This window comes from Chiloscyllium punctatum, chromosome 1 (genome assembly GCF_047496795.1).
Source record: "Chiloscyllium punctatum isolate Juve2018m chromosome 1, sChiPun1.3, whole genome shotgun sequence".
Lineage (NCBI taxonomy): Eukaryota > Metazoa > Chordata > Chondrichthyes > Orectolobiformes > Hemiscylliidae > Chiloscyllium > Chiloscyllium punctatum.
In genome coordinates, this window is record NC_092739.1 from 124128721 (window position 1) to 124153444 (window position 24724).

The following is a 24724-nucleotide window of genomic DNA, read 5'->3' on the forward strand; positions in this document are numbered from 1 at the left end:
GGTTCATAGATCCTTGAAAGTGGAGTCGCAGGTAGATAGGATTGTGAAGAAGGCATTTGGTATGCTTTCCTTTATTGGTCAGAGTTTCGAGTACAGGAATTGGGAGGTCATGTTGCGGCTGTACAGGACATTGGTTAGGCCACTGTTGGAATATTGCGTGAAATTCTGGTATCCTTCCTATTGGAAAAATGTTGTGAAACTTAAAAGGATTCAAAAAAGATTTACAAGGATGTTGCCAGGCTTAGAGGATTTAAGCTATAGGGAGAGGCTGAACAGGGTGGGGCTGTTTTCCCTGGAGCGTCAGAGGCTGAGGGGTGACCTTACAGAGGTTTACAAAATTATGAGGAGCATGGATAGGATAAATAGACAAAGTCTTTTCCCTGCGTTGAGGGAGTCCAGAACTAGAGGGCAACGTTTTCACACAGAGGATGGTGTGTGTATGGAATGAGCTGCCAGAGGAAGTGGTGGAAGCTGGTACAATTGCAACATTTAAAAGGCATTTGGATGTGTATATGAATAGGAAGGGTTTAGAGGGATATGGGCTGGGTACTGGCAGGTGGGACTAGATTGGGTTGGCATAACTGATCGGCATGGACGGGTTTGACCAAAGGGTCTGTTTCCATGCTGTACATCTCTATGACTCTATGATTCTATGACGTATAGGTGGGTGAAAGGGTGCACTGAGAATAGGATGCAGATCTGAATCTGTGTGATTTGGACAAGTTGGACAACTGGGAAGACTCATGGAAGGTGAAATGTAATCACGATTATTGTGAGGCTATCTGCTTTTGGAGCAAACCAGAAAGGCAGAGTAATATCCAAATAGCAATAGATTAGGAGAAGGGAGGTGCAATGAGACCTTGTACACCAATCGCTAAAAGGTGCAGCAGGTAGAAAAGAAAACGTGGTATGTTGGTCATCATAGTTCGAATAATGGAGTGGGGGATGTGTTGCTGCAATTGTACAGGGCCTGGGGGGGCTACACCTGGAGTATTGTGTGCAGTTTTGGTGTCTTTAACTGTGGAAGGATGTTCTCGCTATGGAGGGAGCACAAACAAATGTTTCCTAGACTGACCTCTGGGATGGAACTGACATATGAAGAGAGATTGGATCATGTCAGATTAATTTTACTGGAGTTCAAAAGAATGAGGGAGGAATCACATAGAAACTTAGAAAATGCTAATAAAACTAGACAGGGTAAATAAAGGAATGGTGTTCCTAATGACCGGAGACTCCTGAACCACGGTGGCTCAGTGGTTAGCACTACAGCTTCACAGCATCAGGGACCCAAGTTCGATTCCAGTCTGTGTGGAGTTTGCACATTCTCCCCGTGTCTGCGTGGGGTTCCTCCGGGTGCTCCGGTTTCCTCCCACAGTCCAAAGATGTGCAGGATAGGTGGATTGGCCATGCTAAATTGCCCATGGTGTTAGGTGCATTAGTCAGAAGGCGATGGGTCTGAGTGGGTTGCTCTTCGGAGAGTCGATGTGGATTTGTTTGGCCAAAGAGCCTGTTTCCACACTGTAGGGAATCTAAAAAAAACCATGGGTCACTGTCTGTGGATACAGGGTAGGCTGTTTAGGACTGAGGTAAAAACAATGACTGCAAATGCTGGAAACCAGATTCTGGATTAGTGGTGCTGGAAGAGCACAGCAGTTCAGGCAACATCTGAGGAGGCAATGTTGAATTTAATTGTTGATGTCCGTCCTTTCTAGATGGTCACTTCCAAGGTGTAGAAATTAATCCACATTGTCCGATGGCTTGTTGTGATTATTTGATGAGAAATTTTGCGCAGTGGGAGCTGCCAGTACAGGCTGATTATGCTCTGGGTGCTTAGCCTGAGGCCCATTCTTGCATTCACATGTGTGAATGCATCAACAGTGGTTTGAAACTCAACTTCTGAGTGGATGCCCTATAGTTTGATGGCAGACGTTAGAGTGTTCATGTTCTGGACTGCATATGACAGAAGTTGAACAATTTTTCACTCATCCTGTAAAGAGGCCCCACTCCAGCAGTGAGCTTCATGGATTCAAAGCAAAGTCTTGTGATTACAAATAGCACAGCATAATGTAGGCACAAAATTCCCTGCACATGTGCTAAGAAAGACATTCCTCCTAATCCCTGTGTTGACTGAATGACCCCATACTCTGAAAACCACTCTCTGGTCCTAGACTCTCCCCAAGGAGAAACAACTTTCTACATCTATCTTGATAAGTTTTATGTACTATGGCAAATTCTATGAAATAGAATGCATAATGCTAACAACAACACTAGTTTATATTACTGCGAAGTTAAAAATGATCAATTTTGATCAATCAATTGGATAGTAAGCTGCATGCAAAATGACTGCTTAAATCAGACCTACCACACATAGTTTACCATATGATATCAAGTGAAATTATTTCTCTATACTCATTCAAATTTGGGGAGACAAATTACCTCAGAACTAAGAATGTTGAATTTCTAAAATAATGCTCTGAATATACCAAAAAGAAACGATTGTGTGAAAAGCCATACAACTAAAAGTATTCAGCTTCAAGTTTGTCATTGAAAACTTCTTTTCAATAATAAAGTGTGACTTATGTCAATGTTATTTCTCTTGAGATGAAAAGGAAGTGCTCAGGGCAGGATCACTGTACTGTGCTGTTCAAAAATGGTAAACAGCCAACGTCTGAAGTCTTTTTTGGCACAGACCAAGAAATGTAAAGCAAACTGAACCTTTAGCTTTGCACAAACTCAAAGAAACCAGAATAGCCTTGGAGAGGAAGCTTGGAATGATTCCTGAGTTGTGATATCTCCCGATTATAGAACTGGGTGACTTCTTATTAAAAACAAGTTGGCAGTGTGTGATGAACTAAAATGGTGTCATTTTATTGGTTGTCTCTAAGGAATATTAAAGTAAATTAATAGCCCAGAATATTAAAAGTTGCAAATTGACTGCTAATTAAAATCTCAAAATATGTTTAAAAGGTTTTGATTGGTTCAACTTAAACCTCAAGGGCTAAATATTACATTTGTTAATTTGAGTTGAATTTAGTTTTTTGGAGTGATTTCTGTGATGAGGCCGAGTGAATGTCTCACCATATCTTACCAAAATCACCACATTAACTACCTACTCTGTCTCCATAGCATCTGTCACAACCAGTTAAAGCCCCATCTTAGCATACTCCTTTTCCAGAACAACGCAACACTCAAATACTGGCATCCCTTGAGCCTGTGCCATCTTTAAAACTACTGTGGACCAGCGATGGTCACCCAGCATTTTCTTTCACTGGCAACATAAGAGCCATAAAACTATTCTGCCCACAGCAAATAACTGACTGGCATGACTGATACTCCCATGCACACACATCTTCATTCTCTCACCTGAGTCACTGTTTAAAAACCACTGTTTAAAAACCACCTGTCTTTAGCTGCATCCCATCTGAACACCCTCTAAGCCAATGCTAGCCTGTCCTCAGTACCCAACATAGACCCACAGCTTGTAATTGTCCAGTAGGAAAGCATGACAAGTAGGCAAGCAATTGGACAAAGACAAAATGACCTTTTATTTACAGACAGAAAACATCAACGCAAAAATCACCCAATTGAGGCCGAAGTTTGTCTCAACAATGCAAGCCAAATTTTGGTATCATGAAGATTTTGCAGCCCATGATTGCATGTTGTACCCAGATCTCAGCTATTGGAAGTTCATTTCAATGAAATTCTGCCTGGCTTGTAAAGCCTGAAGGCATACATGGTCATTGATGTTAGGATTTTGGATGGGTGCCAGACGAGAGAAGGGAGATAGTGCAGGCATTAATGAAAGTATTAATGAGTTTGAGCTTTCATGGGATCTTGGTATAAGTTTCAGAGTGAGTGCAAAGTGTTGGAAAGGCAGTGGCACCACTTACACTGGCAGAGTAGAGAAAGCTATTGACCTTCTTTCTAAAGTGTTGGGCATTCCTCCAGTTCACTGAGACTACTTTAACCTGGGTGGCCATCTTGAACCAGACTGGCATGGCATGGTATTGTGGCCTCCGCTGCCATTCCTAGAGGAGGAGGAGGAGGTCCCACATTAGTACCACCTCACCCAGTAAAGCAGGGCAATGATTTTCCTCTGGCTGCCATGTTTGGGGCAAATGTTAGAAACTGTGCAAAGTAGCTGGACAGTGCCTGTCCAGGTGCACAATGGGATTTTAAAGGTGGCATGAGCGCAAGGGATACCAGTGTTTTGGCATATATCCACAGAGTAGTGAGTTGTTCTGGGAAGGACGTGTGGCAAGAACGGCATAAATTGGGCATGAAAGATGCCATAGGAAGTAATTAGGTAGATGGGATTAAGATTAGACAAGAAAAGCTGATAGGTCTCACAGCAAAAAACCCTCCAAAAAAATGTAATGCAACTTGGGCTGAACTAAAAATAATGTATGATTCAATCCTAAATTTTTGTATTTAAAAAGAAACATCCTTTAGTTTCAGAACATGCAAACTTCTTCCAGTGGAAGCTGGTCTGTTGACCTACTGATGATCACTGTGCTGCTGTGTCCCAAATAGCTCCATTTATTTTAACCTTCCCAATGATTTACACCCAATCAGAAGCTAACTTATGAATAGTCTATTCACAGCCCTGGAGACACTTTTGCAATTAAATTAAACTCGGATTTTTGTTTGGCTCATTACTTGACATCCTTATCTAATAAAAACCTATCAATGTCATTCTTGAAAATTTCATTTGACCTAGAAATCACATGATTTGATGGACCGTCCCTTTTTATGAGGAAAAGTGTATTCAGATTGTCTTCTTTAATTACCCATTTCTAATTTTAAGACTGTGCTTCTTGATTTGCAGTGTCATGGGTGGAGAATAATTGCACCATTTCTACCTTACCTTGCGGCAGAAAGATTTTAAAAGCCTCAATTAGATTATTCCTCCACTTTCCACTAATGCAATTTCAAATAAATTTCTTGATTGCGCAGAATGTATTGCTGAAAAAAACAACATATTTTGTCAAAGCTCTTTGCCCTACGCTCATCAATGTAAAGGGCAATCTACACTTACACTCTGAGAGGGGAGTCTTAATTGGTTCGCAAGCAAGCTCTTAACCGATAAAAAGATTGCCATGGAGAATGACCAGTTAAATCGTGACTGACAGTTAACTGCCAAGCTTTGCTTAAATTTTAAATCAGGCAGTTTGACTCTGGTTAGTCAAGGCGTGGCCCTGAAGAATGAAGCAGAACATGGCTGTTTCTCTCACTATTGCCCCCTTTGCACCTTGATGTGGCTATGTATATTATGCCTTTCACTGAAGTGGGTTTTTCCCCATACCTTTTTGTGCATCACCTCCAACTGTACTGCCTATACCATATCTGATGTTCTGGGCAAGAAAGTCTGGTTTCAAATCCTATCTGTCCTGGGCATGTTTTAGAATATATCTGAATATGTTGACTCTAGCTAGCCATGTCAATCAAATGTATATCAGTGCATTGATTGACATTGGTCAAAACCTTCAGGACAACGCCAGAGCCCCTGTGTCCAACATTAATCAGTCAGAAAACTGCCCGCTTATCTGAAAAGGCTTGGTTTTCCATTCTATAATGCAGCAAATCTCCCTCATCACAGGATATCTGGCAAAGAGTAGCAAAGAGAATTAGCTCAACAGCTACACCTGCACGGTGGGTGAAGTAAATAGGTAGACTGTATAGTAGCAGTTGGGTCAGGTAAGAATGGGTGCAGTGGAAATAACCCACATCACCTACCTACCTATTCACCCACCTTATGAACTTACCCACTTCACCTACCTCCGTGCCCTGCCCACTCCCACTCATCTACCCACTGACCCACGTATCTGTTCACCTTTTTTTTTGATTTGTTCTTTCATCTACTCACACATTCACTCGTCCAGTAAGAAACTCACTCTCAAAGACGGGACCTTTAATGTTACTAGTCAGGATGTGTCACAAAAGGAGAGTATTTCCTCTCAATCCCTGACTCTCCTATACTCCAACAGAATTCCCCATGGAGCATTGCACTGCACATGTTTTTTTGACAGTGGAGACCAGAAATGTGCAACAGCTTTGTTTTAGTACAGTTGCAGAGCACCCAGCATTGTCACTGCTTGGGAGAGTCAAGTCTTTCAGTCGTACATAGAACAAAGATCAAGAACAATGACCAAAGAACAATACAGCACAGGAACAGCCCCTTTGGCCCTCCAAGCCTGCGCTGACACAATTTGCTCTTCCATACTAAAACTGTCTTCACTTGGAGGATGCATATCCCTCTATTCCCTTTCTATTCATGTATTCAGCCAGGTGCTTCTTGAATGCTGCTATTGTGTTTGCTTCCACTGCCTCCTCTGGCAGCATGTACCAGGAGCTCAGCCTTTGTGTGAAGAACTTCCTTCACACATCTCTTTTAAACTTCTCCCTGCCACAATTTAAACCTATGTCCCCTAGTAGTTGGCCCATCTACTCCAGGAAAAAGCCTCATACTTTCCACTCTATCCATGTCATTCACAATCTTATAAACTTCTATCAGATCGCCCCTCAGCCTCCTGTGTTCCAGTGAAAACAAACCCAGTCCATCCAAACTTGCTTCATAGCTGATATGCCCCATATTAGGGAATATCTGGTAAACATTTTCTGTACTCTCTCCAAGGTATCCACATCCTTCTGGTCATATAGTGACCAGAACTGTATGCAATATTACCAAGTGTGATCAATTATGATTCACTAGCTTAAAAGTATTAAATATTGCACTTGAAATTTTAGTTCACGAGGTTGGGACCACTCAGCAGTGATAATTGATATCCATTCATTGTCATGTGGGTCATATTCAAGGAAACTAAGACCTGAGACATTGACTCTTCCTCTCAGCACAGATACTGCCAGAGCTTTTGTGTAATTCCATCATTTGCTGTGTTTAGTTATTTCCAATACTGGTGTAGAGATGTTTAGTGAAAGTTTATCGAGAGACGGACTGTTGTTTGTCCTGCAAATTGACAAATAGTAGCTGCTTTAGCTTTAAAGCTCCAACATACAAAAGGAACTGCCTTCTTTATGATGTCAGAAGTCACACAACTCCAGGTTATAATCGCGGAGGTTTATCTGAAATCACAAATGTTTAGAGCATAGTCCCTTCACCTGACAAAAGAGCTTGTGATTTCAAATAAGCCTGTTGGACTAGATTAGTTTAGGATGTTTGGTTGGCATGGACAAAATGGACCGATGGGTCTGTTTCCATGCTGTATATCTCTATGACTCTATGACGTTATAACCTAGTGTCATGTGATTTCTGACTTTGTCCACCTCAGTCCAACACTGGCACCTCCACATCATGGCCTTCTTTATAGCCTGTTATTCAGGAGGAATATAGTAGTGTTAGTTTTAAATGCTGAGAAACTGACGGAGGAAAACTCACTGGATTTAGGAACTGGGTGTGAGTATGTAACGTAGCAAAGAAAAACATTTTCTAAATTGTCATTTAATGTGAGTGGAAATCTAAAGGATAACAAGTGTACAAAACAATTATTTGTTCCCCATGGTAGCTAATTCATCTCATAATACCTTGCGTGCTGATATATATTTTGACTGCACTGTGTGATCCCTTTTGAACTTTGCTATTTATTTTTCAGTGCTCAGTTACATGTGGAGGTGGATTCCGCACACGGAATGTGACATGCACTTGGAATAATAAAGAACTCTGCAATATTTCCAAAAAGCCAAGTGTGAAAAGTTTATGTGGCTTACGGCACTGCTCTAACAACAAGAAAATTCTGTTCCCTCCAAGAAAGCCCAAAGATGGTAAAACGTATCCCAAAGATCTCCCTGGTAAGCTGAGGCCTAAATATGGCCCTAATCATTCAGGTTCAAAAGTTCAACCTAAACCCAAACGAGTGACCACTAAGCAGCCTCTTCCTGTCAACATCACAGTGCCAACAGCTGCTGGCAGAAGCCCTGTAACAACTATGGCTACCACTACAAACAAACAAATACATGTGCAAGACAAGCCTTCCCCAAAACAGCAAAACCACAATGCATCATATGATGGACATTATGATGACAACTTTATTGCTATTCACCAAAATCTGACCAATGAGAGTGGTACTGTCAACAGGAAGAGGATCTCTGAAGCTGGAAACATTACAGACACAATACAAAATATTAATGAGACTCACAATATTACTGGTGAAAATGACAGTGTCTCAAACCATGACCACATTACCACAGAAGAGGTTGTTAAACATTTTCCATTTACAGAAGAACCTCAGGCTGGTATCGTAACAGATGAAAACAATGATAAAATTGTGAAGTCTACTGCAGTCCCAATCAATACTGAGAAATCAGTGTTGTCTACTAGTCCACAGACAACATTTGTGAGTACAGTAAAGCCTGGTAGTACACAATTAATCAAGCCGAGTGTAAGTGTGCCTTCTCCAGGTTATGGAAATAGAAAGATTGGTTTGCCAAGGTTAAAAATAGATCCAAAATTTAAAGCAACAATGGAGCGGCTAAGAATGAAACTTTACAGAATGCTGAATCCAGAGCGGTTTTCTAACTATACTGACATTCTTGCACCTGGTCTAAATCCTAATGATGAAAATAGTACAAACCTACAACATAATCCTGAGCTTACAACTTCAAATGGAGTTGGTACAACAGATTCAGAATGGGTGAAATTCACAGGAGCCATTGGCAGTAAATTGTCAGCTGCTGAACCATCACCTCCCTCAAAATTACCTTTGAAGAAAATTCCAACTATAAATAGACTGAATAATTTCTCCAATATGACTGAAGACTATGATGATTTTGCACCTGAAGTTGGCTTGGATGATGTTTATTGGAAGGTTGGAAATTGGAGTGAGGTATGTCTTTGTATAAGTGATAAAGATTATTTCCAGTTAATGTATACAGTGTAGTTTATCATTATTAGAAGTTTTAATATCAACATTGTGTAGAAACACTGGTACCTGTTCCATTTTTACCTAGCCAATTCTGTCTGGAGTATCTCTAGCATTGATTTCTCCTATCTGGACCATTACCAAAAAAGTGCACCCAAAAAGAAAGAGAAAGTCAATTATTGGTTCGTTTTTCTTTCATATCTTTTTGCTCCTCCTTAGTGGCATCATCTGAAGACATGGGGACAGCTTTTACCTGAACCCTAACAACAATAACACAGCTCCATCTGTATAACAACTCCCACTACCTTTATGTCAATCAGGCTTGTCTGGCAAGTCTTGAATCATCCATAGCTTGTATCAGTTAAACAATGGCAAGCTCAATGACACATGGCAAGAATATCATGGAGGAGACACAAAGGTCATGCCAGAAAGCTTCATATCTTGGCAGAACCATCCCCTTTGAGAAAGGCTCCCTTCCCACCATTTTACATTCTGTTAAGATGAGAACCCAGCAAGAAATTGGCTCCGACACTCTGGAGATGGCCTGGCAGTGAAGTGAGCAGCTAGAATGTCCCAATGCCCATCTCAGGTGACAGTGACATTGGCACAGTTGTAATGATGAATGTAACACTTTTGAATCTCAGCCCTCACCCTGTCCCACTAAACTATCCACTGTGTCCTCCACCATGCTCAGTCATACACCAAAGCCTCCTCCTCATATTCCTGCCATATATTCAAAATCTAGACACTATCCAGACTTGAGTTAATAATTATCAAATTGCATTCACACCACCATCACACTTGATGTTCAATGCCATTACCATTGGTGAATATGATTAACAACCTGGTGGCTATCATTCAACAAAAACTGAACTGAACTAACCATATAAATGCTTTGACTACAAGAGTAGGTCAGAGGCTAGGCATTCTGTGGTGAGTAAGTCACCTCCTATTTCCCCAAATGTGTCCACCATCGACAAGGCACAAATCAGGAGTACGATGGAGTTTTCCTTATTTCCCTGAATAAGTGAAGCTCCAACAATACTGACATCATCCATGACAATGCAGCTCACTTGATTATCACCCTGTTCACCACCTTCAACATGGATTCCCTTCAACCTGATACACAATGGTAGAATGGCTACCATCTTCAAAATAGGCGAAAGTGAGGACTGCAAATGCTGGAGATTAGAGTTGATGATCACGCAGCATCCAAGGAGCTGGAGAAACAATGTTTCAGGCAAGAGCCCTTCATCAGGAATGACGTGACTTTAACTTACCAAGATTCCTCTGGCAGCATTGTCCAAATCTGTGATCCTTACCACCGAGAAGGTCAAGTGTAGAATATGCATAGGAACACCATCAACTGCAAGCTGCCTCTTCCAAGTGACATGTAGTTCCTAATTTGATTTATATTGCCATTTTGTCACTGTTACTTGGTAAAAATCCTGAAAGTTCCATCCTAACAGCAACCTAGGTGTCCCGACAACCTCAGGTCTGCTATGGTTCAAGAAAGCAGCTCATCACCCCTGCCTTCTCCTGGGCAATTTAGGATAAGTAATAACTGGCACACCTAGCCAGTAATGACCACATCCCATGAATGAAAAATAGTGCCATAGCAGGTCTCACGAAGCATGCCTCTGAACTCGGCATGTAAAGAAACTTAAAAGTGAAATTACCCTCAAGTGGCTAATCAATTATAGAAAGAACAAAACAAACTCCTAATCAGGTAATAACATCAAAGCCAAATAATCCTGTGAAAAAATCTCTTAAAATTGTTCAACAAACTGGTGAAACAGTTCCCCGCTGAGCTAAGTGGTTCTGTAGGTTTTGAAACTTTATCAATATTCAGTTGGCAATACAAATGATCAAAAATGCAAACAAATAAAGAGCACACCAGACTTTTCACTGTTACTGCAAAGTTGAATACAATTGTTTCCTAAGAGCTTCCACCGCACTAAAAGGGCTTCAAGCCAATTTGCTGTGAAAATTCTGATTGTATCTTGACAGCACAGTCAGATCTGTAGTCAGAAAAAGTCCTTTCAGCCCATCAGATCTGTGCTGGTCAAAAACAATACCCTAAAGATTCTCATCCCACTTTTCAGCACTTGTCCCAAAGCCTTCCAAGCCTTGGCATCACAATTGCACACCGAAATATTTCTTAAGTAGTTAAGAGGGTTTCTGCCTCAACAGGCAGAGAGTTCCAGATTCCCACCAGCCTCTGGGTGAAAAGGTCTTCCACACATTTCCTCTAAACCTTCGCTCCTTTCCTTAAATCTATGTCTCTTGGTCACTGATTCCTCCATCAAGAGGAAATGTCTTTTGCTATCAACCCTACCTATGGTCCTCATAATTTTCTACATCAATCATGTCCCCTCATAATCTTCTCCACTCTAAGGAAAACAACTCCAGTCTGTCCATTCTGCCTTCATAACTGAAACTCTCCTGTTCAGGCAACATCCTGGTAAATCTCCTCTGCACCCTCTTCAGTGCTACAACATCTTACAAATTCCAGAATGGCACATAATGTCACACATTCCACTGCAGCATCTGAGATATTGTAAAGCAATCCACAAACTTTGAGTTAAATATCTCACAGCATTCCATAAAACAATATCCCATCTCCCAATGTTGACAAATGTTAGGGCATCATGGTAGCTCAGTGGTTAGCATTGCACTTTCACAGTGCCAGGGATTCAGGTTTGATTCCAGCCTTGGGCGACTGTCTGTGTGGAGTTTGCACATTCTCCCTGTGTCTGCGTGGGTCTCCTCTGGGTGCTCCAGTTTCCTTCCACAATCCCAAAATGTGCTGGTCAGGTGGATTGGCCATGCCAAATTGCCCATAGTATCAGGTGCATGAGTCAGATGGAAATGGGTCTGGGTGGGTTACTCTTCAGAGGGTTGGTGTGGACTGGTTTGGCCAAAGGGCCTGTTTCCACACTGTAGGGAATCTAATCTAAATCCTTTAAAAACATTTCAGGATCGGAATTCACATCTACTCCAACAACCAATCAATTTTCCCTTGGGAAAAGCCCTATCTGTATCCCAGGTTTAATTGAAATTCATCCATTATCCCTTGAGATGCAGCCCTGTTGTCCGTGCCTTGTTGTACAGCAAATCCTTCTTGTCTGTCACTCCTGTTCTTACTAACGCACATTGTCTATTATTACCAAAGGTCTCCAATTTACTGGTTAACCATAAACACATTTTCTAGTTGGTTAGCTCTCATTATGAGAGGTTTATAGGATCAGAAGGCAGAATCTTGATACAGCAATAGGTTTACTTCTATCATGTTTTTAACTCAACAAGTATCCCAAGGAGCTTCACTGAGGCATTTTAAAACAAAATATGTCACTGAGCTACAAACAGGAGTAGTCGGGATTCAACAATAATCTAGGTCAAAGAGGTTGGCTTTAAAAGGAGAAAAATATATGTCTGAGAGAGAGAGAGCCTTATGGGAGGAATTCCATTGTGGGAGGTCAGGCCATTAATCTTTGAGTGTTTAAAATTAGAGATGCTCAAGATGCTGAGGTTAGTTGAGCACAAATGTCTTGAAAGGTTAGTGAGCTGGAAGGTGTTGCAGTGATAATGAGGAGTGAGGCCATGGACGGATTTGAAAGCAACAATGAGAATTTAAATATCAAGATTAGGATTAAGCAGTTTGAGAGGTAACAAACAGTTACAGGCTGGTCTGTTATAGTGTGCATTTCATCAATGGAAATTTGCTGTAATGTGATTGAATGAATTGGGGGATGCTGTTTCTACAATGCAAACTTTTAAAACGTGTGTTGTCTGAAATGCGATTACAGTGCCAACTCTTTTAAGCACTGTTTCTAAAGTGCGATTTTTCTATAACACGAGTTGCACAACGAAACCATGATGTTATAGATGAATTGACTGTATTGAGTGTGACAGTAGAAAGTATGAGGCAGGAGTAGAGTTGGGAACGTGTTATGAAAGCAAACCTTAGTTATGAAACCTTAGTTATAGTAGGCACCTGCTGAAAAACAAATTGAAAGCCAAATGTATAAGGACACGATTGGTCAGTCCAAACTGTAAAATTAATTTCCTATGTTTCCAAGGCCAGGCCCTTTGTAGTCCCCCATGGGAGCAGCTGGATTTGGTTTCCCGTTTGCCTGGCAAGTCAGGGCAGATACCAGGTTTGGTATTCCATGTTCTGGAGAGAGTTAAATAGGAGGGGTACCTTTTTCATTCCATCAGCTCAACAGTATAACTTCAGGGGTACGTCTAAAGCCAGCAAGTGATCTGCGAATTTTGTATGAAAGGTAACGTGTTATGAAATGGTGGTAATTGGAAGTGAATGTCTCAATGTTGGGATACAAATCTAGAAAGCCTTTCCAGAGTCTCTTACACATGGTGTTGACTGTTGTCAGTGCACATCCTCTGATGTAAATAACGTTCTTTAATTATTTGGAGGCTGGTTTAAAAAGGAACCAACTAAATTTGTTAATATTGGCAAAATTGGGATGAGAAGAAATTGTAGGAGCAAAGAATAAGAGCTCAAAACATAAATGGTTGACATCAATTTTGATGAATATGATACTGGGATGTTGTATGTGCTAATAGGAATATCATTTTATAATTCTAAATTAGATTGAATATATGGTGGCAATACTAAGGAAAGTCCACTAGTTTAGCTGTCCCATTGGAGGGAAGGTAGCAGTTCTAGTCAGGATATACACTTCTTGTTTCTGAATCTCATCAGAGTGTCTCAAACAATTTTGTTTCTCTGGTAATTTTGTGGAGTCTTTGAAATATCTGCTATAGATCAGTGCTTGCAATCTCATCTCTTAATCAGTAGACATTGGGCTCAATCTAAAGATTTGAGTCTAAAACATTTTGAGCTATAACAATGCAAGTCACTGTTCTTTCATGGCTCACTGCCATGGATTGTTGATAAGGACAGGTTCAGACTCACCAATGATAATGCCTGTCCTCCCCACAGATTAATGGAGGGAGACATTCACGTTTTACAAAGTACATTATAGACAATGATGTGAAGTCATTGTTACAATTTAGGGAACATGAGAGCTAATTTATACATAGCAATGACTTATTGACCAGATAACAGGTTTTACTGACATTGGTTGAGAGATAAATATTAGCCAAGTTACCAATGATATTTGACCTGCTTTTTTAAAAATTGTGCCATGATCTCAGAAATCTATAAAATTCTAACAGGACTAGATAGGGTAAATACGGGATGATCCTGATGGCAGGGAGATCAGAATAAAGGGTTCCAGTCTAAGGACAAGGGGTAAACCATTCATGATTGAAACGTTTTCAATGAGAGAGTGGTGATTCTGTTGAATTTTCTATCATAGAAATCAATCAAGGCCAAAACATTGCATGATTTTACAAAGGAGTTGGATTTGGCACTTGGGAATCAAAGGATATGGGGAAAGCAAGAATAGGCTATTGAGTTGGATGATCAGCCATGATGATAATGAATGACAGAGCATATTTAAAAGGTTGATTTGCTACTCCTGCTTCTATTTGCTATGTTTTTGCCTATGTTTCTATCTAAAGGTGTGCACTACCAAACTTTACAGTATTATCGAACTTTACTTTTCTTTGCATTAAGGTTGTGTGCTGTACATAGAATATTTATTCCTTTAATACCTGTTGATCAATTATGTAGAGCCAAGTTCTATTACACATTGCTGTTGATATGACTATGCTGATAGTAACAACATACTATCATGTCTGTTTTCAGTTGTAATGGCCTTGGGTGTTTTCAGTTTTGCCTGTAACTTTATTCTGTGCAGTGTTCTACCACATGTGGAGTTGGTGCAATGTGGAGGCAAATAGAATGTAGTACTGAAGAAGACTCACACTGTGAAAACATTAAGAAGCCAGCCCCTGCTCGTAGATGTTTTGTACGTCCGTGTGCTATTTGGAAAATAGGAAACTGGAGCAAGGTAAGTAACAAGTGCTAAAGATAAAATGGACAGTTAGCTTTTCAATTCTTATCCTCCCTTCACATCCCATCCACCATTAGATTCTCACATCTCCAGAGAGTCATCAATTTGGCACCTGAACTAACCCCATCATGAGTTCACACCATTTGATTTTGGCTTTTGGACCCAGGAAAGTTAATGATACCATGCAAATGGGCCAAGGTAAAAGAGTTAGACCTGTGCCAGTCCACCTTTGATTCCTGGGCTTTCTTGCAGCATGACATCTGTTTATAAAAATGCAGTCTGGATGTGTAGGTGTTAATGAGGTCAAATGGTACATTCTTAGCCTTTTGCCTTAGCAGCATTCAAATACCTGGCAGGTACAGGATTTGCAAAAAAAGGTAAAGGTTTACATTTAGCCCTTCCAGAATTTTGAACAATAGTTGATACCCCATGGATGCTTATCTCTGCTGGCTGAGTCCCAGTCAGTGAAGGTAGAGCAGCAGCTCAGGCCTGAAACAATTGATTTTTTTTTCCCCTATGCTGCATGAAATGTCTCACAATCAAAATGGCTAGGGATTGGAATGGGGGATACGAGGACATGACACCTTCTGCTGGGAAAGTGCACAATAACATTCAATGAAGCTAGCATAATTAAACTACATTCACATGTATGAAACTTAGGCCGTAATGTCTGTTTAATCCTACTTATTTTGAATTACCCTATTTTAAAGAGAAGCAAGAGAGGTATGCCCTGCAACCTGACCATATATATCTCAATGAGCATCACAAAAACCAGATTCCAGGATTGTCTTCATAATATTATTTGTGGGAGCTTGCTGAATGCAAGTTAGTTGCTGAAATTCCTATATTATAACTGTGGCCAATTTAAAAGTACATATTACCAATAAAATGTTTTGAGATGACCATTGGTGGTGAATCATGCTTTATAATTGTAAATCTTTCTTTGTTTCTCTGTTTAATATAAGTTCATTTTTCTTTTAGTAACTTACATTAGCACCAGAATATGGAACATAACTTTTGAAGTTTACTGCCTATAGAGACTATTTTAAAAATTCCTTCTTTCTCTGCCATACTCTCCTTCTCAACTTTTAGTCACTGCATTCTATTTGTGATTGGTCTGTGCAATCACACACAGTATCACTGTGTTGTGAAGGTTATAACTTAGTCCTTTTTTTTAATCATTCATCAGATGTGGGCATTCTTGGCAAGTCCAGCATGTATTATACATCTCTCTTTGCCCTTGAAATTCAAATTCAAATCGGAAGACAAGAAATAAGTTAGGAGACAGCCTAGTTGCTTTACCAGTGGACCTTTTATCCCGAGACTCAAGTAATATTCCAGGAACCTCGGTTCGAATCCTGCCACAGCAGATGATGGAATTTGAATTCAGTTAATAATGTAGAATTAATTCTCTCATAGAGTCATATTGCATGGAAACAGATGCTTTGGTCCAATTCGTCCATGCCAAACAGACATCCCAATCTGCTCTAGGTCTATTTGCCAGCATTTGGCCCACTCCTCTCGAAATCCTTCCTATTCATATTCCTATGCCTTTTAAATGTTATAATTGTACCCACCTCCACCATTTCTTCTGGCAGCTCATTCCATACATGCACCACCCTCAGCTTGAAAACGTTACCCCTCAAGTCCCTTTTACATTTTTGCTCTTTCACCTTAAACCCATGACCTCTCATTTTGGACTTCCCTACTCTGTGAAAAAGACTATAAAAATGGCTATTCAACCTATCCTCATGATTTTATAAAACTCTATAAGATCATCCCTCAGCCTCTGATGTTCCAGAAAAAAAATACTCCAGCCTTGTTAGCCTCTCCCTTTAGCTGAAACCCTTCAACACTGGCAACATTCTTGGAAATTTTTTCCGCACCCTCTCAAATTTAGCAACATTCTTTCCATAGAAGGGCGTCCAGAATTGTGCACGTTTTTCTAAAGGTGGCCTCACCAACATCCTGTGCAGCTGCAGCATGACATCCCAACTCCTATACTCAATGTTCTGACCAATGAAGGCAAGCATGCTAAATGCCTTCAAGGAACTTCCAAGGAACTATGCGCCTGTACCCTGAGATCTCTTTGTTCGCCAACACTTTCTAGGCCCCTGCTATTACTGTTGAAGTCCTGCTCTGGTTTGCCTTACCAAAATGCAACACCTCACATTTATCTGAATTAAACTCCATCTTCCATTGTTGATTGTAAGAAAAATCAGTATCGCTAATGTTCTTTATGGAGAAAAACTCTGTCCTTATGTGTAAGCCTAGACCCACAGCAATGTGGTTGATTTCTAACTTCTCTCTGGGTAATTAGGGATGGGCATTAAATGCTGGCCGAGCTAGTGATGCCCTCAACCTTCTGAATGAATAACAGAAACTTATGTGTGGTCTATTTGCTGCCATTAAATTTGCGACGTGGAGGTGCCGGTTTTGGACTGGGCTGTACAAAGTTAAAGATCACACAACAGCAGGTTATAGTCCAACAGGTTTATTTGGAAGCACAGTAGCTTTCGGAGCACTGCTCCGTCATCAGGTAGTTGTGGAGCAGGATCCTAAAACAGAATTTATCGCAAAAGATTACAGTGTCATATAGCTGAAATGATATAGAGTCATACAGTCATAGAGAGGTACAGCATGGAAACAGACCCTTCAGTCCAACCCGTCCATGCCGACCAGATATCCCAACCCAATCTAGTCCAACCTGCCAGCACCCAGCCCAAATCCCTCCAAACTCTTCCTATTCAAATACCCATCCAAATGCCTCTTAAATGTTACAACTGTACCAGCCTCCACCATATCCTCTGGCAGCTCATTCCATACACATACCACCCTCTGAATGAAAAGGTTGCCCCTTAGGTCTCTTTTATGTCTTTCCCCTCTCACCCTAAACCTATGCCCTCTAGTTCTAGACTCCCCAACCCCAGGGAAAAGACTTTGTCTATTTACCCTATCCATGCCCCTCATAATTTTGTAAACCTCTATAAGGTCACCCCTCAGCCTCCGACGCTCCAGGGAAAACAGCCCCAGGCTGTTCAGCCTCTCCCTGTAGCTCAGATCCTCCAACCCTGGCAACATCCTTGTAGATCTTTTCTGAACCCTTTCAAGTTTCACAACATCTGATAGGAAGGAGACCAGAACTGCATGCATTATTCCAACAGTGGCCTAACCAATGTCCTGTACAGCCGCAACATGTCCTCCCAACTCCTGTACTCAGTACTCAAACCAATAAAGGAAAGCTTATCATATGCCTTCTTCACTATCCTATCTATTTGCGACTCCACTTTCAAGGAGCTATGAACCTACACTCTAAGGTCTCTTTGTTCAACAACACTCCCTAGGACTTTACCATTAAGTGCATAAGTCCTGCTAAGATTTGCTTTCCCAAAATGCAGCACCTCGCATTTATCTGAATTAAACTCCATCTGCCACTTCTCAGCCCATTGGCCCATCTGGTCCAGATCCTGTTGTAATTTGAGGTAACCCTCTTCGCTGTCCATTACGCCTCCAATTTTGGTGTCATCTGCAAACTTACTAACTGTACCTCTTATGCTCATATAGATTACTATTAAACCTTTCATCTTTTAGAATGGGTTGCATTGAATTTACAATCAATATTATCTAGATTCTTGCATTTGGCTTTTTTTTGCTGTTCGGATTGTTGGAGTGAAACCAACTCTGTCTACTGATTAATGTTTCTACTGATTATGTTTCCTCTGTATTCAAAGTGCTCAGAAAACTGTGGAGGTGGTGCTAAAATCCGTGACATACAGTGTATAGACAGCCACGATAAAAGGCCCCTGAGGCCTTTCCACTGCCAGCTCCTCAGAACCAAACCAACCACAAGCCTTCGCTGCAATCTAAAGGCCTGTGCTGACTGGCAAGTTTCTGCTTGGAGTGAGGTAAGTGAAGAACAGAGGAGAGATACACATTTTTGATGATATTATTGCCCTGTAAAAGATGCTTTGGCTTCAGTAAAATGAAATGATTCAATTCTGATTAAAGGTCTTGAATATCTCATGAGTGTATCTTCCCCCAGTGTTCAAGGACATGTGGTGGTGGTGGGATTCAAGAAAGACTGGTTCACTGTATGGAAGAAGGACAGTGCAATTTGAAGGCTCGGCCTCATACTACCAGGCCCTGCAATACTCCGCCATGTGTTCAGTGGATAACTGGAACCTGGAGTGAGGCATGTCAAATATTCAATCTTTCAGGCCTGAATTTCAGTTGCAACTCAATCTGTAAATTTCGCCTCAAAATTGAACAGGGAATCTTAATAAGTTAGTAGTTAAACATAATCATTACTGCAAACATGTATTTTTGCATTTCTACTTTTGTTTTAAAAATGGTTTGCTCTAGTCAGATGTATTTTAATAACGTAGCTTGCCAAGCCATATACAGTTAAGCTTCATACATGCTGTTTGACTCTGATTCTTTCCTGGAGTAACAAAATATCATCTGTGTTATCAGTCATCTCTGCCCTCTAAATTTTCAGATTATAACAGGGTTTTACACTATAAAGGCATCCAAATTTTCATACAAACTCTAAATTTATACCTTCATGTGAATAACTCACAGATCAATGGAAACAATCTTACTATCTAGCTTCTAAAATCTTTTTGAAATGATGAACACTTGTTGTGGTTCTGTTCACCGAGCTGGGAATTTGTGTTGCAGATGTTTTGTCCCCTGTCGAAGTGACCTCCTCAGTGCTTGGGAGCCTCCTGTGAAGCGCTTCTGTGATCTTTCCTCTGGCATTTGTAGTAGTTTGTCTCTGCCGCTTCCGGTTGTTAGTTCCAGCTGTCCGCGACAGTGGTCGGTATGTTGGGTCCAGGTCGATGTGCTTATTGATTGAATCTGTGGATGAGTGTCATGCCTCTAGGAATTCCCTGGCTGTTCTCTGTTTGGCTTGTCCTATAATAGTAGTGTTGTACCAGTTGAACTCATGTTGCTTGTCATCTGCGTGTGTGGCTACTAAGGATAGCTGGTCGTGTCATTTCGTGGCTAGTTGGTGTTCATGGATGCGGATCGTTAGCTGTCTTCCTGTTTGTCCTATGTAGTGTTTTGTGCAGTCCTTGCTTGGGATTTTGTACACTACATTGGTTTTGCTCATGCTGGGTATCGGGTCCTTCGTTCTGGTGAGTTGTTGTCTGAGAGTGGCTGTTGATTTGTGTGCTGTTATGAGTCCTAGTGGTTGCAGTAGTCTGGCTGTCAGTTCGGAAATGCTCTTGATGTATGGTAACGTGGCTAGACCTGTGCCTCACAACACACTTCACATTCAACAACCAAATATATGAACAAATCAACAGCACACCCATGGGATCACCCTTCTTTGGACTCATAGCAGAAGTGGTAATGCAAAGATTAGAACAAACAGTCTTACCGCAAATTCAACCCAAAGTCTGGGTCAGGTTTGTGGATGACACCTTTGTAATCATTAAAACACAGAAATAGAGAACACACACCGGATCATCAATGCCACACTCACAGGAATCCGATTCACTAGAGAGGAAGAAAAGGACAACCAACTCCCATTCCTAGACGTTATGGTACAGAGAACACCGAATGGAGAATTCAGCACAAAGGTATACAGGAAAGCCACACACACAGACCAAGTCCTGAACTACGAAAGCAACCACCCCAACACACAAAAAAGAAGTTGCATCAAGACACTGTTCAAAAGGGCCACAGCACACTGCAGTACACCAGAACTGCAAAAAGAGGAAGAAGAACACCTCTACAATGTATTCGCCAAAAACGGATACCCCCACAATTTCATCAACAGATGCCTAAGGGAAAGACAATGGAACGAGGACGTGCCGCAACCCAAAGGACTAGCCACATTACCATACATCAAGAGCATTTCCGAACTGACAGCCAGACTACTGCAACCACTAGGACTCATAACAGCACACAAACCAACAGCCACGCTCAGACAACAACTCACCAGAACAAAGGACCGAATACCCAACATGAGCAAAACCAATGTAGTGTACAAAATCCCATGCAACGACTGCACATAGGACAAACAGGAAGACAGCCAACGATCCGCATCCATGAACACCAACTAGCCACGAAACGACACGACCAGCTATTCTTAGTAGCCACACACACAGATGACAAGCAACATGAGTTCGACTGGGATAACACTACTATTATAGGACAAGCCAAACAGAGAACAGCCAGGGAATTCCTAGAGGCATGACACTAATCCACAGATTCAATCAATAAGCACATCGACCTGGACTCAATATACCAACCACTGCAATGGACAGCTGGAACTGACAACTGGAAGCGGCAGAGACAAGCCACTATAAATGCCGGAGGAAACAACACAGAAGCGCTTCACAGGAGGCTCCCAAGCACTGAGGATGTCACCTAGACAGGGGACGAAACATCTGCAACACAAATTCCCAGCTCGGCGAACAGAACCACAACAACGAGCACCTGAGCTACAAGTCTTCTCACAAACTTTGAATGATGAACGCTTGCAATTCAAACCTCTTATTATCTACTCTGCTGTAGTGAAAACCATTTCTACTAACCGCCAAATGAATCATACAGTACAGAAGAGGCCGTTCGACCCATTGATCTGTACCGTCATTATCTTTTGATTCAGAAAATGATAGGAAAACTGCTAAGTTAACACACTTATTCAAACAGAGTCAAAAATCACACAACACCAGGTTTTCGTCCAACAGGTTTAATTGGAACCACATTAGCTTTCAGAGCGTCACTCCTTCTTCAGGTGGTAGTCGATTCTCCTGCTCCTCAGTTGCTGCCTGACCTGCTGAGCTTTTCCAGCAACACACTCTTAACCCCCATATTCTTCTGAATATTTCCTATTCATGTATTTGACCAGATGCTTTTTACATATTGTTAGTGTACCTGCCTCAACCACCTCTACCAGCTGCTCACTCCATATGCGTACCACCCACTGAGTAAAAAGGTTTCCCCTTAATTTCCCTTTTATTCTTTTCCCATCTTACCTTAAACTGATGCCCTGTAGTCCTAAATTCCCTAACCCTGGGAAAAAGACTGAGTGCTTTCACCCTGTCAATGCCTCTTATGATCTTATACACTTCTATAAGATCCCTCTTATGGATCTTATAAGTCTGCCCCACAGAGACTTGAGAGCCAACACCTCGCACAATCCGCTAAAGCAGGCTGTTAGTGAATTCAAGCTTAAACCTGTCCCTCCCAGAATGACAGTTGTCCTCTATCAGTTTTACTTTTCCAAAATAAAGCCTGGGACATTCATTGTGGAGACATGGGAACAGTCTGATCCCACCCTCAGATCCCACCCCTGATCCCATAAGAAACCTCAGCCTCCTATGCTCTAAAGAAAAATGTCCTAGATTGTCCAACCTTTCCCTATAATTCAGTCCCTAGAGTCCTGGCAACATCCTTGTACATTTCTTCTGCACTCTTTCCATTTTAATAACATTCTTCCTAAAGCAGTTTGACCAAAACTGAACATAATACTCCAAGTGTGGTCTCACCAATGTTCTGTACAGCTGCAACATAATTTCTCAACTATTTAAGTGACAGGACAGCATTTAAAAATAAACACTAAACACATGCAGAGTCTTCATTGCTTTATGAAGAATGAGGATAAATGGGTCTTTTTCTGCTTGGCAATCAGTGGCGAGTGATGTACCTTGAGGATAAGTGTTGGGACCACAGTTGATTACAATTTTTCATAGATGATTCAGAGTTGGGGACCAAATGTAGTGTGTCAAAGTTCACAAATGACATTGAAATGAGTGGTAGAGCAAAGTATGCAGAGGACACTGAAAGACCACAGAGGGATATCGATAGTCTAAGCGAGTGGGTAAGGGTCGAGCAGCGTGATATTTTCTTCTTAGAGCCAAACTGAAAACTGATCTGTTTACTTGTTTTCCTCACACAAGTTATTATTTTTCATTCACTATTGGGAAGATGGGCAGCACTGGCTGGGACAGTTCCTGATGAAGGGCTTTTGCCTGAAATGTCGATTTTCCTGCTCCTTGGAGGCTGCCTGACCTGCTGTGCTTTTTCAGCACCACAATGTCAACTCTAATTTCTAGCATCTGCAGTCCTCACTTTTGGCCAGCCAGTATTTATAGCCCATCCATTGTTGCCCTTGAAAAGGTGGTGAGCTGACTTTTTCAATCACTGCAATCCATATGCTGTAGGTAGACCCACAAATGAGGGGAGGCATTCCGGGATTTTGACACTGCAATACTGCAGGAACAACAATATATTTGCAGAATGGTGAATGACTTGGACTGGCACTTGCAGGTGTTGGTGTTCCCATATATCACTGTCAATAACCTTCCAGATAGTTGTGATCATGTGTCTGGAAGTAGTGGTTTAACAAGAATCTGACATTTCCATGATCGGCATGACTGAGACCAGCTTGATTTGTAGAAATACAAAGCTACTGGGGTGGAATTTGATTTTATGTAGTTCTCTGAACTTACTTAAGGGAGGAGATCTGCTGGTCTTACTCAGTCTAGAATATGGACCATTTAACTAAAAAGCCATTCAGTTCATTGAGCTCACCATCACCTTCTCAAGGGCAATTAGGGACAGTCAGTAAATTCTGAGCTTGCCAGAAAATCTCACATCCCAGTAATTTTTAAGCACCTGAATGATGTGAGAAACATTGAACGAGGGTGATGGTTTTTCAATCTTCTGTCACGATAGAAAGACTTTCAAGTTTCTAGATTAGTGGTGCTGGAAGAGCACAGCAGTTCAGGCAGCATCCAAGGAGCTTCGAAATCGATGTTGCAGGCAAAAGCCCTTCATCTGGAATAAAGGCAGTGAGCCTGAAGCGTGGAAAGATAAACTAGAGGAGGGTGGGGTTGGGGAGAAAGTAGCATAGAGTACAATGGGTGAGTGAGGGAGGGGATGAAGGTGATAGGTCAGGGAGGAGAGGGTGGAGTGGATAGGTGGAAAAGGAGATAGGCAGGTAGGACAAGTCCGGACAAGTCATGGGGACAGTGCTGAGCTGGAAGTTTAGAACTAGGGTGAGGTGGGGGATGAGGAAACTGTTGAAGTCCACATTTATGCCCTGGGGTTGAAGTTTTCCGAGGCGGAAGATGAGGCGTTCTTCCTTCAGGCGTCTGGTGGTGAGGGAGCGGCGGTGAAGGAGGCCCAGGACCTCCATGTCCTCGGCAGAGTGGGAGGGGGAGTTGAAATGTTGGGCCACGGGGCGGTGTGGTTGATTGGTGCGGGTGTCTTGGAGATGTTCCCTAAAGCGCTCTGCTAGGAGGCGCCCAGTCTCCCCAATGTAGAGGAGACCGCATCAGGAGCAACGGATACAATAAATGATATTAGTGGATGTGCAAGTAAAACTTTGATGGATGTGGAAGGCTCCTTTAGGGCCTTGGATAGAGGTGAGGGAGGAGGTGTGGGCACAGGTTTTACAGTTCCTGCGGTGGCAGGGGAAAGTTCCAGGATGGGAGGGTGGGTTGTAGGAGGTCGTGGACCTGACCAGGTAAGTCACGGAGGGAACGGTCTTTGCGGAAAGGGGTGGGGAGGGAAATATATCCCTGGTGGTGGGGTCTGTTTGGAGGTGGCGGAAATGTCGGCGGATGATTTGGTTTATGCGAAGGGTGGAAGGTGAGCACCAGGGGCGTTCTGTCCTTGTAACGGTTGGAGGGGTGGGGTCTGAGGGCGGAGGTGCGGAATGTAGACAAGATCCATTGGAGTGCATCTTTAACCACGTGGGAAGGGAAATTGCGGTCTCTAAAGAAGGAGGCCATCTGATGTGTTCTGTGGTGGAACTGGTCCTCCTGGGAGCAGATCTGGCGGAGGCGGAGGAATTGGGAATACGGGATGGTATTTTTGCAAGAGGTAGGGTGGGAAGAGGTGTAATCCAGGTAGCTGTGGGAGTCGGTGGGTTTGTAAAAA

At 41.9% G+C, this 24724-nt stretch overlaps 1 protein-coding gene across 4 annotated transcripts in view; it reads left to right on the forward strand.

Moving 5' to 3' along the window:
* The window catches only part of LOC140479591 (A disintegrin and metalloproteinase with thrombospondin motifs 12-like), a 569904-nt gene that overhangs the window by 481475 nt on the left and 63705 nt on the right, over window positions 1-24724 (forward strand). For 3 of the 4 annotated variants that reach the window (XM_072573412.1, XM_072573430.1, XM_072573440.1), the window contains 4 exons: window positions 7611-8840; window positions 14666-14818; window positions 18553-18726; window positions 18864-19013. In XM_072573412.1, the coding sequence (XP_072429513.1) occupies window positions 7611-8840; window positions 14666-14818; window positions 18553-18726; window positions 18864-19013 (1707 nt within the window). The remainder of the gene's footprint in view (window positions 1-7610; window positions 8841-14665; window positions 14819-18552; window positions 18727-18863; window positions 19014-24724) is intronic. The other variant, XM_072573420.1, reaches the window with a different exon arrangement.